Source organism: Lutra lutra, chromosome 1 (genome assembly GCF_902655055.1).
Source record: "Lutra lutra chromosome 1, mLutLut1.2, whole genome shotgun sequence".
NCBI lineage: Eukaryota > Metazoa > Chordata > Mammalia > Carnivora > Mustelidae > Lutra > Lutra lutra.
This window is the reverse complement of record NC_062278.1, coordinates 59,433,720-59,453,555: the sequence shown is the minus strand read 5'-3', so window position 1 is coordinate 59,453,555 and position 19,836 is coordinate 59,433,720. Positions and strand designations below refer to the sequence as shown.

Sequence of the window (19,836 nt, the reverse complement as noted above, 5' to 3'; positions counted from 1 at the left end):
TTTGATCAGTTGGAATATAAAACTTTATAGCCTGGCCTCTAATTGTCTTATGAAAAATCCTAATAGGTTTAAAGTTTTTTTTTAAGAGACATTTTAGGTTCATAGCAAAATTGAATGGAAAGTACGAGAGTTCCTATACCTCCCTTGTCTCCCTTGCATGCACAAGCCACCCCTCCCCCCTTAACATTCCTAATCACAGTGGTGATTGTATCGTTAAAATTGATAAAGCTACATTGACACATCATTGTCATTCCAAGCCCATAGCTTGTTTACATTAGAGTTCCTTCTTGGCCCTGAACATTCCATGGGTGTTGAGGGCTGTATAATGACCTGTATTTACCATTGCAGTGTCACACAGAATAGTGTCGCTGCCCTAAAAGTCCTCTGTGCTCCACCTATTCATCCCTCCCTCCTGCCAGACTCTGCCGTTCGCTGATCTTTTTACTGCCTTATTGCCCCTCTGAGCTGTCTTTTTAGAACTTACAAATATTCCTCCAAAGAGGGAATGATATAAAAAGATACATAAGGAAACTCTGAAGAAGGCACTAATGCTAATGGATTATTTATTTATTTATTCTTCATTTTAAAGGTCATATGAGACAAATATCAGTTTCCCAGGCTCTCCTTGCGAAGTCATACACACACACATACGCATTTGTGACTAAACTACAATAACATCAAAGAATAGTTTACAAATGAACTCTATCATCTTAATATTCCGAAAATCTGATTTTCTTTTTTCCATGTCTATACAACTCTTGTTTGTATGCATATGTTTTCTCATGCTTTGCAGTCCTTTTAACCAACAAATGTTACCCGTATTTTTGCTCGATTTTTTTTGCTGTCATATATATACATCATCATTTGGTTTGTCATTTCCAATTACTGAATCATACATTCTTTCAGTTTGGGTTTTTAGTTTATTTAAACTACTATAACCTATATAGCAAGGATTATCCTTATACTAACAGCTTTCTTCTGACCATTCAGCTACTTATTCTGTGAATTTTGGGGGCACCTGGGTGGCTCAGTGGGTTAAGACTCTGCCTTCGGCTCAGGTCATGATCTCAGGGTCCTGGGATTGAGCCCCACATCAGGCTCTCTGCTCAGCAGGGAGTCTGCTTCCCTTCCTCCCTCTCTGCCTGCCTCTCTGCCTACTTGTGATCTCTCTCTCTGTCAAATAAATAAATACATTTTTAAAAAAATTCTATGAATTTAATGGGTATGAGTATCCTCATTATTATTAACGGCATTTATTTTTAAGTGAAATATTTCTCAGTTTGGTTTATGCACCCTGTAGGACTTCATTATATTCCAATGTCTTAGCAATAGAAGCTTTACTGAAAATTCATTCCTCCTGCCTTCCTTAATTGAAACCAGGCCTCTCCATTAGGCACATCTTTCCTACATCATTCTCAAATAGTGGCTGTTTATTTTCTTATGCCCTTATTTCCTCAAAATGAGGAGGTGGGACCAGCGCCTTTCTTGCTCCTCATTACCACTTCCAAATATTATTCCAATCCCATTATTAAAAGAAAAAAAAATCCTGTCTTTTATGCTTAAGACAATTTAGCTATAACAGTACTTCCAAATTAGAGTTATTTGTATACTACCACTGAAACTGCTTGCCAGGACTGCTTACCATCATTACTATCATTACTACCATTTAATTTTATTCCTGATATTACTGTAATTGTTTTTATAATTGTTTTACTTACATAAGTTTATTTTAAACAAAGGATGGTCTAGGCACTAATATTTGAGAAGTGCATGAAATCCACTTGATATGTTAATTATATTTTAATATATATTACCCAAATATGTAAGTATTAAATTTTTGTAAAGTTGATCCAGATTCTGGGAAGTTGGGAATGCAACCAACCTCACTTTTTAAATATTCCTGAAACTCCCTATAAAAACAGACAAAGTAACTAGAGCAGCAAACCTAAAAACACATAGGAAATATGTGTAGGAACACTCATTAACAGTACGTCCCCATTAATCGATGGGGACATATCACTGGACCACTGCAGTATCAGCAACTGAGCAGAAATCAACAAGGAAAATCGACTGGGCTTCTTATTTCCCTCAGAACTAGAGAACTTCTCCTCTACCCCCTCCCTCACCCCCCAACAAAAGCAACTGGAAAGACATGCAGACTAATCTGAGAACAGCAGCAGAAAAGTAGAAAGGAGTTTGCAGGCATCAGATTTTTTACCAGTACCTTCAAGGGAAACAAGAAGAGGCTTGTCAGTGCTGGGACAGCGAGTGCTTTTTAGACAGATCCCGTACTGGGAAGAAAACCCTGGGAGTAGAATCCAAATTAAACAGTATAGGTCCAAAAGGAGAAAGCAAACAAGCAATTTAGATAAAAGTGAGGGATAGAAGGAAAAGAAGCGTATCTCAGAAAGTACAATAGCATATTATTTACCTTGAAAATAACAGAAGAGAGGGCTCTAGAGATGCTGGAGACTTTAAAAAAGCTAGCCTGGTCCACCCTTCCATAGCAAAAATCAACATGCATTTACCTTAAGCGTGAGCAATAGAAAAGGAATGGGGTAAAATCACACATAAAGAGACCATGAGAAAAAAGAGAAGAGAGAACAAAAGAATATCCCCTCAACAATGGCAGCATAATAGAAAAAGATAATTTCACAGTAAATAAAAACTGTAGACTAATAACTCAAAACGAGGTGAAAGAAATAAGGGAAATGATATGAACTGCAAAAAATTTTAACAAGACTGCTAAATGAGTCAACTGGAAGGAGGGAAGCTCAGCAGAGACAGGTGAGAGAATCCAGGAATGGGTTGGAAATAACACCTCATTGTAGAAATTAAGAGCAAACTAGAAGAAAAACAAGAACATATTGGCCCAAAAGTTAATGAACTAAAAGAAATTTTAAAATCGAATAAAAGGGAATTTTTAAATAAATTAATAAATAATAGATTTTAAAAGAAAAAGTATCACTTTCAAAGAAAATGATAAGCAAAGAAGATTGAAAGTGTGTATAATAGAAGGCACTGAAGTAAATAAGCAGTAGACAGAAAAAAAGCCTAAAAATTGTAATTCAAGTACAGTTTCTTAAAGTAGAAAATGATTAGCAAATACATATTAAAAGAGTATACTGAAAAAGTAGGAAAATAGGCTCAGAATAGACATTAAGCAAATTACTATAATGGCATTTTTTAAAAGTCAGTTATGGAAAAATAGGATTATTATTAACTTTTTGACAGCAATTCTTTATGCCAAAAAATAATGTAGCAACATATTTAATGTACTCAAGGAAAGAAAATGTGAGCTAATGATTTTATATTCAGCAAAATTAGCTTTTTGATATGAAGACTACATAAAACCTGTTAGAGCCATGTGTAAGAAGTCAGGGAATATTGCTCCCATGAGCACTTCCTGAGGATTCTCCAACAGAATACACTTTAGACTGGGAGAGATTTATGTAAAGTCTGGGGTGAGTGTTGAATCTATGTTCACCTTTAGCACTAAAAATAAATCATTGTTATAAGGAAGAGAGTAGTAATAAATACATATTTTAAAATAATGCAAAAAGGGCACCTAGTGGCTCAGTCATTAAGCTTCTGCCTTCAGCTTAGTCATGATCCTAGGGCCCTGGGATTAATTCCCACATTGGGCTCCATACTCAGCGGGAAGCCTGCTTCTCCCTCTCCCACTTCCCCTGCTTGCATTCCCTCTCTCACTGTCTGTCTCTCTCAAATAAATAAATAAATAAATAAACTTTAAAAAATAAAATAAAGAGAAAATATAAGGATCACAAATGGGGCAGGGGGAGGATTGAGGTGCTTGTGGCTATGGGACCACGAAAAGGTCAGTGAGAAAAGACATGTATGAAACTGAGCAAATTATAAAAACTATCATTTCAAGACCAAAGGCAAACATGTAATTGAGAAACATCTCTTCTTAGAAAAACGCTAGAACTTCAGTAGAATAGCAGGAGTCTTTACTCTGCTTGCCTAGGAATCCTTCCATTTCCCTTCCCCAGTGTTGTCAGTGAGAAAGGTAGCTTTACCATCTTGGAGATGGCTGCAAGAAACAGCAGCTTTTCTTCCAGAAGAAGCAGACTTAAATTAGATCTGAGTGTGTAGATCCTTCACTTTGTTAGCTAACAGGCACAAACTTAGTAGGAAAACAGAGAAAAACTGAAGCTTGGTTAGCATGGGTTTGCAAATCCCATTTGGGGTGAGTAGCAGACCAGACGGACATTTAACATGGAGAGTCTGGAAATTAGAGAGTCATGGAATAGCTAAGATAAGTTGTCTACCCATCCCAGGCTGATTGGGAAAATACACAGGTGAGTGGGGAGACCTCGGGGAGCTTATTGAAAAGCAAAAGCCAAGGGAGATCGTGTTACGGTCTGCAACTTTGAACGCACCCTCTAACCACCCCCCTCAACCCAGCACACACACATCTATATGTAGGGGGTGGAAACCTAACAGGCTTGAGGAATTTGAGCACAACTTTTGTCAAATTCATTGGTGGACCAATAAAGGGGCTTTGCTAATGCAGGGGCAATTTGTTGGAAACTAAACTAAAGACATAATAAGTATAATAAAAAGCTGAGCAGAAAAATCTTCACACACTGACGAGGAAACAGATTTTATAATTTAGGTATGGTTAGTTATCAAAATTAAAAAAAAAAGGAAACTTAAAAAAACTCCACTGGATTTAGAGTTGTCACATTATTATTATTATTTTTATGCCTAGTTTTCAACAACAACAACAACAAAAAGATGATACATGAAGAAAAGAGGAAAGCATGTCCATGCTCAGGAAAAAAAACAGTTAGTTGAAACTGATTCCTACATTGGCTTTAACAGACATTAAAGCAGTTCTTATAAGAATATTCATGGGATTAAAACAAAAGATGATGAAATGACTCAAAAAATAGGGAATCTTAGTGGAGAAATAGAAAACTATCAAACGAGCCAAATAATTATTCTAGAGTTGAAAAGTCAGTAACAAAAAATAATGAAAAATTTACTAGGGATGGTCAACAGCCAATCTGAGAGGGCAGAAGCTAAAGAATCAGTATATTTGAATATTGATTAATATAAATAACCTAGGGGCACCTGGATGGTGCAGTTGGTTAAGCATCTGACACTTGGTTTTGGCTTAGGTCATGATCTCAGGGTCATGAGACCGAGCCCCACATCAGGCTCTGCACTCAGCGTGGAATCTGCTTAAGACTCTCTCTCTCCCTCTCCTGCTGCCCCTCCCACCTGTGTTGTCTCTCTCTCTTTTTCTCCCAGATAAATAATCTAAATATATATATATTTAGATTATTATTATATATATATATATATATAATATATATATATATATATATATTATATATATATATAATCTGAAGAAAAGGGAGAAAGAAGATTGAAGGAAAACAGAGCTTCAAAGCCATACAAGACAATATCAAGTGTCCTTGCATGTAGGCAATGGGAGTCAATAGCAGGAGAGATGAAAGAGAGTGGGACAGAACAAACGCTTGAAGAAATAATGGCCCCAGACTTCATATTTGATTTTTTTTTAAAGATTTTATTTATTCATTTTACAGACAGAGATCACAAGTAGGCAGAGAGGCAGGCAGAGAGAGAGAGGGGAGGAAGCAGGCTCCCTGCTGAGCAGAGAGCCCGACGTGGGGCTCGATCCCAGGACCCTGGGACCATGACCCGAGCCGAAGGCAGAGGCTTTAACCCACTGAGCCACCCAGGCGCCCCTCATATTTGATTTTTAAAAACTTTCTGTGAAGTTAGTCTACCTCCAGGGTAATCTAACCTCCAGGAATCTTAAAACTCAAAGAAGTCAAACACAAGGAGAAACCCACCCAGGCATATTATACCTGCTGGAAGCCAAAAGCAAAGAGGGAATTAGGAAGCAGTAAGTGAAATAAGCAAGAAAAATGCAACAAAAAAGAACAACCACCTGCAGAGACCAATAATACAATTAATGGCTCACTTCTCACCAGAAAAAACGGAGATCAGAAGATATATTCAAAATGAAGGCTGAAAGAAAAAGCAGCCCACTTAAGAATGCTGCGTTCAGTGAAACTATCCTTCAAAAGTAAAAATGAAAAAGCAGGATTCATTGCAAGTAGATTTGTCTTATAGGAAATTCTAAAGTCCTTTATGCTGAAAGGAAACGATACCAACTAGTAACTTCATGAGGTGGAATGAAGTGCACAGGAAACGGTAAATAAAAGGGTAAATAGAAAAGATTACATATATAGTTCTCTCTTTTTTCCTCTTAATTTAAGAACAGAAAATTTTTAAACCATTAATTTTAGCACTGTTCTGTTGGGCTTATTTTATTAATATATAATATATATAATATGTACATTATATATATGCTGACTGTAATAATGAAAGGAAAATATTTGCTGGAAGAAGTTGCAAAAAGAGAAGAAGAGAGAGAGAGAGAGAAAATAAACATAGAAACAGACATAAGAATGATCCTGACGTTGAAGTTATCCAACAAGAATATTAAAATAGCTTTTTTAAAAATTAACATATAATGTATTATTAGCCCCAGGGGTAAAGGTCTGTGAAATCGCCAGGTTTAAAATAGCTCTTTTTAATATACTCAAGAATAGAGACAAAGATAAGTAAATGAAAGAATGGACAATTTCATCAAAGAATTAAAAATCTACCAAAAGCAGTAACTTAAAAATATTAGATCAGAAATTAAGAACTAATTTGATTGGGTTGAAAACTTAATTGGACATCACAATAAATACGATTTGTGAATTGGAAGTATAAGTCAAAAGAAAATTTCTAAACTATAGAAAGGAAAAACAGAAAATATAGAAAGTATTAGAGAGATACAAAAGTAGAAACTTAGGCACATTTTTAAATACTTGAAATCTGGCATCACAAATGTAAATGCTAATAAAAATCCATGCAAGTGTTAGAAATAACGCTGAGTGAATTTCTATATAATCTGAGAATGGGGAAAACTTTTTCCATAAAAGTAAGAATTACACTGCATTGGAAACAGTATCATAAGCAAGTAAGGACAGATGACAAACTTGGAAAATATCTGCAACTTATATCACAGAGCACTAATAGATTTTACACACATGACATTTTCAGCATAACAAGGATAATAACCATAATGAACTGAAATTCATCAATATGTTCAAATTCACATGAATTCATAATACGTTTTAAAAAATATTTTATTTATTTATCTGACAGAGAGAGATCACAAGTAGGCAGAGAGACAGGCAGAGAGAGAGGGGGAAGCAGGCTCCCCGCTGAGCAGAGAGCCCGATGCAGGGCTCGATCCCAGGACCCTGAGATCATGACCTGAGCCAGAGGCAGAGACTTTAACCCACAGAGCCACCCAGGCGCCCCTGAATTCATAATACTTAATACAAAATACTTTTTGATCGCCTTATAAGAGTGCTAGTGAGCCAACTCATTTTTAAAACTGATAAATAAAGGGAAAGAATCAAGCATCTGTTTGTTTTTCTTATACCAACTGTACATCTATTAAATAATTGTCTCCTGAGAGGAAATTTCTCTATAAGAAGACTTCAGGTAATAAATACAAGAATGATAGAATTTGAGCAACACTCTTTGTCAACCCACAATGAATTAATGGATCTAGGCAATACTTATCAATGGCGCTTAACATCACATAACCAGACATTATGTGCGTCTGATATAACTATGCAATATCATCTATGAAGTACTTGTGCCAAAAAACACAAAAAATAAAAACAAAAAGTTAATGTGATCAAATCTCTATATTCGACAAAATAGTAAACAAGGAACATGGAGATACCAAGGGATACAGGAGCAAAATCCAGGCTGTGGCTAATTTTACAGGATAAAGAGCCAAATTTACTTAGCAAATATTTTGGAGAAGAAAAATATATAGAATATAAATATAAAATATAAATAAATATAAAATAATCTTCAGATTAAAAGGGAGTTTTGGGGTGTCCTGCTCTCCACTTAGCAGGGAGTCTGCTTCTCCCTCTCCCTCTGCCTCTTACCCCCTACGCACATGCTCTCTATCTTTCTCAAATAAATAAATAAAATCTTTGAAAAAAAAATACAAGAGGGGCGCCTGGGTGGCTCAGGTGGCTTGGAGGCTGCCTTGGGCTCAGGTCATGATCCCAGGACCCTGGGGTTGAGCCCCGCATCAGGCTTCCTGCTCAGCAGGAACCCTGCTTCTCCTTCTCCTACTCCCCCTGCTTGTGTTTCCTCTCTCACTGTGTCTCTCTCTGTCAAATAAATAAATAAAATCTTTAAAAAATAAATTTAAAAATTAAATTAAAATAAAAAAATAAAAGCGAGTTTTCACATTATCACAGTACTTTGAATTGATGTGAATCCAATTTAAATAACCAAAATATAAAAATAACAACTATGAGGTCAACTGGATATTTCACGGTATTAAGAATTTACTAGTTATTTTTAGTTCTGGTAGTGGTATCATGGTTTTATATATATACATCATTTTTAGCTTTCAAAGAATCATTCTAAAATAAATAAGATATTTTGGAACAGTTTAATCTGGGAGGTGGTAGTTGCTAAGGGTAAATGAAACAAGACTGTGAGTTAATAATGACTGAAGTTGCATGTTTACTCTGTGGGAGCTCATTATACTATAATATATAATTTTGCATGTTTGAAACTTTCCACAATTAGAGGTTTTAAAATCTTTTCATAAATCATCTGAATTCATCTTGAGTATTGCCAGCTATATGTAACATACTTTGAGAAAAACTAATCCTTCTCTCTCCAGATTCACTGCTATTATCCTCTTACTCGGTGACTGTAAAAAACTATGGCCTGTGGGTCAAATCTGGTGGCTGCTTTGGTAAATCAAGTTCTGCAGCAACACAGCCAGTCCCCTTAGCTTACATATTGACTGTAAGTACTTTCATGGTACAGCAGAGTTGAACAGTTTTGACAGAGGTTGTACAGGCTGTATGGACAAAGCCTGAACTATTTGGTATGTGGTCCTTCAAGTTTGCCAGCTCCCACTCTGATGTCCCAGTCCTCATCCATTATTCTTTGAAGATCTCCGTTATCCAGATTGCAACCCTGATACAATCCCAAGTCATTTCAGTTACCGTGCCATTGCCCATCGACCACCTGGCCCCTCAGTCTGCCACTGTTATCCCTACTGTCTCCACTCCATTTCTGCTGTCCACTGTCACGATCCCGTTTGGAATCTCTGTGCCACATCTAACTGCTCCACCTACAAAATCACTACAAAAAACACTCCTGCTGGTTGTTTTGTGCAACTCATTTTGTCTCAACTGTTCTTTGTCCTCATTCAGTCTTTAAATGAGTTGATTTCTACTTTCTCCCAATCCATGAGCTTTCTTTGCTTTACCTCCCTCATTATCTAGAAAAGATCCACAGTCCATCATTACAGTAACATTCTTGCTAATATCCCAAATCCCTTGGCTCTTTCCCCTCACCCCTTGCTAATATATAGGGAATCCAATAGTTAACTACCGCTATCTACTTTTTAATGCGCAGACCCAAGCAGCCAAGCACTACCGGTGAAAGGAAATTGTCTTCACTACAACTTCTTACCATACTCACACGTATAATCTACACTAACTGAAAATTCAAATACATTTACCGAGTTACCTTATTTTCCCTCTATTCATAGAGGGAACTTTGGCCAATCTCTTTTCTGAAGACTCCTCCCCTCTCTCTACCTGAAGAAAACTTTGTATCCTATTTCATTTAATTTAATTTAATTTATTTTTGAAGATTTATTTATGAGAAAGAGAGAGAGAGAGAAGAAAAGGAGAACAACCAGGAGGGGCAATGGGAGAGGGAGAGAGTATCCCCAGTGGGCTCCACAGTGGACTCCACACCAACCCGAACCTGATGCAGGTTTGTGATGCAGGGCCTCCATTTCATGACCCTGAGATCACAATCTGAACCGAAACCAAGAGTTGGATGTTTAACCAATTGTGCCACCCAGGTGCCCCATGTTTCCCATTTTAGAGAAAATAGAAGAGGGCACCGCCCTCATCATATGCACTTATTCCAATTTCCTTCTTCCTGTTACATAATTTTAAAAAACTGTCCTTTTGTCCAATTTCAGGATACCTGTAGTACTGATGTTATAGATCTCATTGCCCCTATATTCTCAGAAACCTTAGTTTATTTATTGTAGTTTTTCTATGGTTTATTTAAACACTCTCTTTCAACTCTGACTTGGTTTTGAAGCTTAGCCAGTCATCTTGCATTAATTAAAACCAACCCACTACCGCACAACGCTGACGCAAACCCTCATTTGAGCACTCATACCGTTCCCCTTAGTCCTGACAGGTTTCTTAGAAGTTGTGTCAACATTTATTGTCTCCATTTCCTTGCCTCCTACTCACTCCTGTGCTCCCCTGAGTCTGACTTCCATCTCTCTTCCGTGCCACAGAAACAGCCTCTGTTAAGGTGATCAATAACATCCTTGTTCCTAAATATAATCCAATAACCATGTTATCCTTTCAGAAACATCAGAATTGATAGTTACTCCTTTCAGGAAATATTATCATTCTAGTTTTTTTGTGAGTCAAATTCTCTCCCGGTTTTACTGCTGCCTCTTGAGTCTCTCTTCTAATCCTTTGAAGATTTATCTTTCTCCATCTATCTCAGCTGAAGGGCTACATTGCTTTTCTCACTTGATTTTCTCTGCCTACATGAGCTCTTTCACTCCCCAAACCTCAGTTAGCATATACTCATATAGTTCACCAATTGGTATCTTCAGCTTAAACCTCTCTTCTAGAACAGGAGTTGTATATCTCTTTCCTTATCTCCTCAATGTGTCAACTTCCCATGTAACTCAACATGTACAAAATAAAATTCAGTCCAACTCCAAACAACCCCTGCATGATTGGGTTGTCCTCCAGTTTTTCCTAACATAAGGGGTCATCCCCCGATTTTTTCCTGTTCCACACATTCAAAACCAAAGTGTCATTCTTGATACTGCTTTTTGTTCCTCATTCCACGCATGCAATCCAACACCACATCCTGTAGGGTGAATCTCTTAAATATACTTCTAATTTGAACACTTCTCCCCAGGTACCTCACTGCCACTCTACTCAGTGTTATCTTGCTTAGATTTCTGTCCTGTCTTAACTTACCTACATTATCCTCTCTATCTTTTCTCAATCAATTCTCTATAATCTTGCAATAAAGATCTTTTGAAATGCAAAATTCAAAAAAAATCAACAACCACCTTCCAATTAGTTTCCATAGCTCCTAGGATAAAGGTAAAACTTAAGTTTCTAACTAGCCTCTTCTTCAAAGGCTTCCCTTTTAATCCTTCTGCTCAAGCCATACCTTTGAAAACGCCCCATACTTGCAATATCTCCTAACCACCACAGAGCCTTTACACATCCTGTTTTATGTAAAGCTGTCTTCACCATATTTATCTAGTTAATTCCTGCTCAAGCATCACTTCCCCAGGAAACCGTTCCTGATTTTCCTATTACATCTTCTCAAAACACCACTTTCTGACTGCAAGAGCACTTTTCACTGTTGCAATTTGGCCTTTGTTTGTTTGTTTTTTTGGTTATTTTGTCTCTTCCCATTGAACTTCATGATTCCTGACGACAGAGTCATATCTGGATTGTGTCCCTGTATTTTAAGCACTCAAAAATATTTGTTGGATAAAGATTGAATATAAGAATTTAAGAAGAGCCAGCATTCAAGCTCAAGAACAAACCATGCTAAAAAATAGACACATACATCAGTGAAAGAGAGTGCCAGAAATAAACCCACATGTAGGATCAATTAATGTATAACAATATTATTATGAAAGGAGCCAAGAAGACACAATGGGGAAAGCGTAGTTTCTTTGAACAACGATGCTGGGGAAATGGGATAGCTGCATGCAAAAGAATGAAACTGGACTCCTGTCTTCCACCCTACATAAAGCCCAAATCAAAATGGATTAAAAACTTGAACGTAAAACTCCAAACATAAGACTTGTAGAAGAAAACATAGGAGCAATGATTTTTTGGCCTTGGCAATGATTTTTTGGATTTGACACCAAAACCAAAGGCGAAAAAAGCAAAAATAAGCAACGGGACTGTATCAAACTACAAAGCTTCTTCCCAGCAGAGGAAAACATCAATAAAGTGAAAAGGCAACCTATGGAATGGGAGAAAATATTTATAAATCACATATCTGATAAGGGGTTAATATCCAAAATATATAAACAAGTCATACAACCCAAAAATAACAAAACAAACAATCCAAATTAAAAATGGCCAGAGAAACTGATCAGACGCTTTTCCAAATAAGATATCCAACCAAGTATCCAGGGGCGCCTGGGTGGCTTAGCAGGTTAAAGCCTCTGCCTTTGGCTCAGGTCATGATCCCAGGGTCCTGGGATTGAGCCCCACATCGGGTTCTCTGCTTGGCGGGGAGCCTGCCTCCCCCTCTCTCTGTGCCTGCCTCTCTGCCTACTTGTGATCTCTGCCAGTCAAATAAATAAATAAAATCTTAAAAAAAAAAAAAAGTTAAAAAAAAAAAAGATATCCAAGTATCCAATAGGCAAGGAAAAGGCCTCCCCATCACTAAACAGAGAAATGCAAATCAAAACAACAATATCACCTCACACCTGTTAAAATGAATATTATCAAAAAGGTAAGTTAACAAATACTGGAAAAGATATGGAGAAGAGGAGGCACTTGTGCATTGTTGGTGGAAATGCAAACAGGTGCAGCCACTCTGGAAAACAGTATGGAGGCTCCTCAGAAAATTAAAAATAGAATTATCAGGGCACCTGGGTGGCTCAGTCAATTAAGCTTCTAGCTCTTGGTTGTGGCTCAGGTCATGATCTCAAGGGTGGTAGGATCAAGCCCAGCCTTGGGCTCCTCACTCAGTGGGGAGTCTGCTTGAAGATTCTCTCTTTCCCTCAAACAAATAAATAAAATCTTAAAAAAAGAATAAATAAAATCAGGACTACCATATGATCCAGCATTTCCACTTCTAGGTATATATCTAAAGAAAATAAAATCACCACCTTGAAAAGGTATATGCATCCCCATGTTCATTGCAGCACTATTTACAAGTGCCCACTCAAGTGTCCTCCAGTGAATGAATGGGTAAAGAAAATATTCTAATATATAAGTAAATAGTATTCATTCATTAAAAAAAATGGAAATCCTACCATTTGTGACAACATGGATCTTGAAGGCATTATACTACATGAACAAAAGAAAGACAAATACTCTGATTTCATTTCTATGTGGAACTTTAAAAACAAAACAAAATAATTCATTGGTACAGAGAATAGGTTGGCAGTTGCCAGAGGTGGGTGTGGGGGTGAAAGGGGTGAAGAGGGTCAAGAGGTACAAACTTCCAATTATGAGATATATAAATTCTGGAAGTAAAACATACAGCTTGGTAATTAAAGTTAACAATACTGTATCATATATTTGAAAGTTGCTAAGAGAGTAAATCTTAAAAGTTCTCATCACAAGAAAAAAAATTAACTCTGTGAGGTGATGGATATTAACTAAACTTATTGTGGTGATCATTTCACGAGATGTATGTAAGTATCAAATCATCTGTTGCACACCTAAAACAAATACAATGTCGTATGTCAATTATATTCTCAATAAAACTGGAAGAGAGTCAAAGAGCACATTATGCTTCTAGACAGGGTAGTCAAATTACCAAGATTATATTATCAAGATAGTATATTCCATTACTAGTAATATAATAGTTCTTTTATCATATTCTATACTACTTCTATTATCTACCTCCTCCTCCTTGATTACCATTACTTCTTCCCCTCCTATTGCTTCCAGTCACAACGTTAATGGCCCTCTAAGGCTTTTTCATGATCTGGGAAATTAGAGTCATGTTGCCCTTTAATAACAGAAACTAGTAACTTCAAATTTTAAAATACATCAAAAATCCTACAATCTCAGGCACTTATATAAGAAAACAAAATCCAGGAAACCTGGATTAATTATAGCAACTAAGGGTTTAGCTCAGAAAACTGCATGTCTCGGGGTAACTCGAAAGCTAACCCAGGAGGAAACGCTGTCAGGTGAAAATGAAAAAGAAGCAAAGCCCAAGTGTTCATTATAATTTCTCATCTGCAGCCTCAGAGCACCAGCTCACACAAAGGAACAAAATACTGTGAAAAGAGAACAGAATCCCTTCTCAGGCCTTCCGGAACATGGGGACAGACACTGTTTTATGAACAGACGGGGAGGGGAATGGCTCAGAGGACAAGAGAAAGGAGACAAAAGGTCCCAAGCGCCTGCGGTCCTCCAGATTTTCATATTTAGATTCTTATACACCATCTCAATTTGCCTCCATTCATGTGCTTTGTAAGTGTTTACACTTCGTATGTGCTTTGCTTACCCACCTAGCTCGTGAACCTGAAGATCTCCCAGGGGTATACAAGGGAAATGGCACGAGTGAGAGGAGAGGGAAGATCAAAGGAATAATGGGGGACTAGATGTGTCATTGGGGTGGGGACTTGACAGGGCTTTTGAATGGCACTACCTCATCTGAGTTCAGTGTCTACCCTTTCACTCTCCACCAGGCTTACACTTTTGGTCACTCTGTAATGAAGGATGTTTTGTCCCTTTCTGTTTTGCTCTTTCGTATGTTGCTCTCTTTGTACTCGGTATCTAATATCAGAACTCTTTCTTTAATACTGAGGCCATTTCTTTTTTTCAATCTGGTGCAGCTGACAAGCAGCAAAGTTACAATCAGAAGACTGGGAAATTTCTAACCACAAAGTGTGTAGATATGGCTTCTGCCTCTCCAGAGATTTGCAGTTTTTAAAAGCTAAACTTGGCTTCTTTGAGTTGCCCGTTATTTTAAGAAATATGCCTTCCTTAAAGGCAATGCCACTCTCCTTTCCCAGTAACGTACTACCTCTTCTCCAGTGCTGTCCATGTGTTGAGCTGTCCCCTATCCCTTATTTACTAGAGGGAACATCAATCCATCTTGCCAGTTCTCAGGGGAGGCTTTAGATCCTCAGAGGTGCGATAGTATATTTTACAGATTTAGACAAAAGGTACAAAAACTTTATCTAAAACCAAGGTCACCGTGTACCTGTGCTAATGTATGTTCAATGTTCCACTGGGTTCCATAGTAGGCAAATATTTAAAAAAAGAGGGAGGAGGACCCATTTTAAATAAGAACTGATAAATAGAGTTCACACATTATCATTATTACTCTTCTTAATGAAAACTACCCTTTTCCAAACTCTGACTCTCCGGCAGGAACTATGCTAAGTGCTTTACACAAATTATCCCATTTAATCATCAAAATAATGGTACCTATAAAGGAGGTCTATAATTATCCATACTTGTTATATAAGAAAACAAAAGCGTAGAGACTTGAAATAACTTGACAAAGATGATATGGATATATAGTAGACGACAGAGCCAACACTCAAATCCAGGTCGCTGTCTCCAAAGTATGTGTAACGAAGCACTATTCTACACAGGTCTCCTTATTTTTCTTTGTTCAACCCCCCCCCCCCATGCCCCCCCCCCCCCCAATTTGAACTCAAGTGTTTCTTTTTTCCTGGAAAACAGCAATGGGAATAGGGCATCGTAAAATAGTGGTGGAGGACCTCCCAGTCTCCAGATGGACTGTCCCAACACCTTGGTCTTATCTCTTGATAAGAGATGGAGAGGAGGTAATAAATCCATCCCTGTTGCCTGATCTGGGCAGTCCTGTACCTCTTTTAGCACAGCCTTCATGAGTTAATTTTTGTTGTTTTTCTCTTACATTACCAGGCCACTTTTCCCCTGACTTAAAAACATTTCATTTCCAGTGCATTTTCCATTTGTTGGCCTTCATTTTCATTCTTTTCCATTAGTGTAAATGGAAATCATTTACTGTAGGACCAACTAATTTAGGGTAGGCATTATTATCATCATTTTCCAGATGGGCTCGGAGAATGTACGTGACAGTCCCCGGGTAAAATTTATTTCTGTCCAGAAAGGAGCTAGAACTTAAGCCTAGGATTCCTGCCTCCAAATGCAGCCCTCCAAGGCACATATGTGTGAATGCTACCTATCCAGCAGCCTCCTTGGTGCCTTTGCCTGCCCAATACTAAATAGGCCATATACCCAAAGCCACTTGCATACATCCCCCCACAAACATACTCTGCTCCCTATGCCTTCAATGAATGGCACCTCCTCCCATGTCACCTTAAATTTTTCTCTCCCCTTCCTTCATACTGCCATTGTCCTATATCCACTCTATTAGCAAGTCACACCTATTTTACGCCCAAAGCATTCAATTTGTTGTTTCTCTCTATGTCTACCCAAACTATCACTCTGTCTCCTCTGGGCTACTGGGACTGTCTCCTAGCTCGATCCCATCATTCCCTTCTTGCCCATTTTTGTTCTATTCTCCTACTGAAGCTGGCACGATCTTTTTCTGACACAAGTACAGCCAGGCTATAAATGTCATGCCATCCTTTTGTTGTGAACACTTCAATGTCTTCCTATGGCTCTTAGATAAAAATCAAAACTTCAAATATGGCTGACAAGATCTGACATGATCTGGTCCTTGCCGTGTCTCCCACCTCATTCCTTAACCTCTGCGCTGCAGCCCCGCTGGCATTTTCTCATGTCCTCAAACACTACAAAGCCCTCTCACAAGCTGTTCCCTCCCCCTGGATCACTCACAAACTTCCCACCTCCTAAATGGTGTTCATGTCTACCCTTTCTTCAGACTTCTGCTCCTGTGTTGCTTTCTCAGGGTCAATTTCCCTGGCCCTTATTACATGCTCTTTCACAATACCTTTATCACTTATCCTTAACACTTGTCACTGTTCCAATTTTACATTTATTTGTGGAATTATGTGATGAATTTCTGTCTTCCTTTCTGGGCAATACCTCTTTCTGCCCAACCTCTGTGTACTTAGCACTGTGTCTCACACACGCTTGGCACATAAGACACATCTGTCGAATGAGTGAGAGCTGAGTGAAAGTGTGTGCTCCTTTCCCTCTACAGTTATGCTTACCACTTGTCTGAAGGATTAGGTTGTAGATTTTAGTCCGAAAACCCTCTGGATACAGAGTAAAGCTACACTCATACTTCCCAGTGAGCGAGGATGACATGTTCTTTAAGTGCAGAGTCCACGTGGACACATTTCTGGGAGTTTCTGTGAAAGTCACCAGTGACTCACAGGGACCGCCATTACTACAGTGAAAGCCATACTGAGGATGATAAAGGGCAATCAGATCCAACTTATCAGTGACCTTGGACCACTGCATCTGCACCAAGAAGCCTTTCTTCCACGTTTGACAGGTCAGGTTGACATCAGAGCCAGGGGAAGCATAGATGTCTTCTGTATTGGTTGCTTTTTCCCATACTCCTGAAAAGGAAGGACATGAGCCATTCGCTTACATGATTCATGTGGGATGACTCTTATTTAATTAAACCTTGGTCACTTTGGTGAGGTGAGAGAGCAACTAAGAAACTTTCTCTCTGGCTGCCTTACACATAGGAGGGAGCCAGTGCATGATCCCCATAAAGGAGCAGAGACTCAGTACAAATGAGGAGGCATTTGCTTAAGGACTCTAGAGAGATAGTCTTCTCTTTTGTCTGTTGGGCTGTCCAAAGGATAATTTAAGTTCTCTTACCACCTGTGAATAAAATTAAGCCTACTAGAAATTGAAGTCCACCAGCAAACTTACTATGACAACTACTTTTACAATGAGTATTATTGATTTTTTTTAAGAGCTGCATATAACACACCAATAATATTTTCTGAAACTGAAAAAATAACTGATATGTGTAGGGCTGTTTTTAAAAATCTACGTTCACAAGATGCTTTTCCATAGGCTATTTCATTTAATCCTCCTCATGTACCACAGAATGATGTTAAAACTCTATCAAAGAAGAAACTGAGGCACAGGGTGACTAAGTGACTAGCTTCAAGTCACACCTCAGTAAAAGAACATGCATTTGGTTGCCTAAAGTCCGCGCTCTTTCTCTAACCTTCATAACAACCCAACTGCCTCCCAAATTGGTTGAGAAGAGTAAGAAATTTGATGTTCACTATGAACATCAAAAAGACCTCCATGTCCATGCAGTTAGGGCTCCTGAGGGGAGGAAAGGAGAAAATACCTCAAGTAGTTTCCACTGAAGATAAACTATGGTCAGCATCATCTGTCATCAACACTTTGAAATACTAGACATAAAAGAAGAAGATCCTCTCCCATCAGCTCTCTGACCACATAGTACAAGGCACTTAAAATATGTTAAGCATTGAGCCTTTGACATGCCTTCTCTAGTGGAGGCCTCCATTTTAGCGTTAATGGAACACTGTTCCAGGAATGATATATTATTATGACAAGTACCACTGAAGCTCACAAAGGAAAAAGATAAAAAGATGACAAGCAACAGAGAAGAAACAATTCTCTCTAAGGTACTTGACAAATGGGAATTATTACACTTTCATGGATTCAAAAGTTTGGGTAGGCAGAGGTTAGTACAGTTTAATGTCGCTCCCTGTAAGCTCTCCTCTGCCTGATAATATGCCTCTGATTCTATCCACAGCATTGTATTCCCAAGTCTCCTTTGATTTAGAAATTCTCCTTAAGATCTTTGTAGCTCTATCTGTAAAGCATAGTTAATTCTTAAGACACTCAGGCTCTCTATAATTCCCTCATGGTATGGAATGCACAACTAATCTTCCCTCCTGCTATTTTTAAATAGGCCCTAAAGGCACTGGTTCCCAGTGTTGTAAGGACCCTACTTTGTCTTCCAGGTCCATATCTACACGTGACTCAGTAAAATTCAACATATGTTTAAATCCCAAAGACATTCATATTTGGAGGAGTAATACTTGTTATATACAAAAGAAAAAGGATCCTTGAGAGAGAGAAAAAGTTGAGCAGGGATCCCACAGCACTGGTGGCTTTGTGATTTTTTTTAGAATTCGGGAGTTGTTCTGACGACCATGTGGATAGCATTTCATTTCCAAAAAGCATAATTTCCAGTTACTCTAGAGATCCTCTTAGGAAGGAAATGGGTGAAAATGTCTCAGAGCAGTGGCACAAACCACTCATCCCCTTCTTGTTTTTAGTGCTCATTAGTAATCATTTCTAGACTCTAACATCTCTCCGATAGCTGCCACTTAAATTTGTAACTGAAAACCTTAGCAATGATCTGCCTTTGGTGATCAATGTCAGCAGTAGTCACAAGCTTTTTAAATGAACAGAGGCCCCACACCCCAAAGCAGCCGGTCTGACAAGACAGGACAACTGGAAGGCTTACCCCTGACGAAATGCATCTGGATGATGGAACAGACAGCACAGTAGGTCCATTTTTTCTCCATCATCTCCTGAAGGCCTTACGCCAGCATTTCCATGATCATGGACGTCAACTGATGCCTTGAAGCAAACTCTAGCTCCCCTATTTGTGCAGAAAAACCCCAAACCTACTGCATGCCTGGGTCTGTTTATCACTTGGCAAGACCCCAGGAAATGAAACGTAGATAGGAAAGTAATGTGGTTCAGAGCTAAGTATAACCTTCACCAGAACAATGTTGAAACTGTTCTCTGAAATTTTGTGTATCACCTTCATTAAAAGACTTCTCAGGATCCAAAGATTCTCTCCTTCAGGATCTCTGTGTCAGTCATGCTGCTTCTAAAATCCAAACAGAGGAAATCCATGCAGAGCGATTCATAATGTGCTTTTTATACATTTCTTTTCAAGAACACAAAGTCATTTAACAAATGTGAGCTTCGTGTCTTTCTCAACAGTTTTTCTGTTCACTTTTAAAATATGTTTTCTTTCCAGAATGGCTCCTGGGTGAAAGAACAAAGAATTAAC

At 38.2% G+C, this 19,836-nt stretch overlaps 1 protein-coding gene across 4 annotated transcripts in view; it reads right to left on the bottom strand.

Moving 5' to 3' along the window:
• The window catches only part of CD96 (CD96 molecule), an 87,078-nt gene extending 67,594 nt beyond the window's left edge, over nucleotides 1-19,484 (bottom strand). For 2 of the 4 annotated variants that reach the window (XM_047724205.1, XM_047724212.1), the window contains exons 1-2: nucleotides 19,279-19,482; nucleotides 17,018-17,371 (exon numbers count right to left, since the gene is read on the bottom strand). In XM_047724205.1, coding sequence (XP_047580161.1) covers nucleotides 17,018-17,371; nucleotides 19,279-19,342 — 418 coding nt within the window. In that variant the 5' untranslated portion in view covers nucleotides 19,343-19,482. Of the gene's footprint in view, nucleotides 1-17,017; nucleotides 17,372-19,278 lie in introns of all 4 variants that reach the window. The other 2 variants (XM_047724230.1, XM_047724222.1) reach the window with 2 other exon arrangements.
• Between the last annotated feature and the right edge of the window lie 352 nt (nucleotides 19,485-19,836).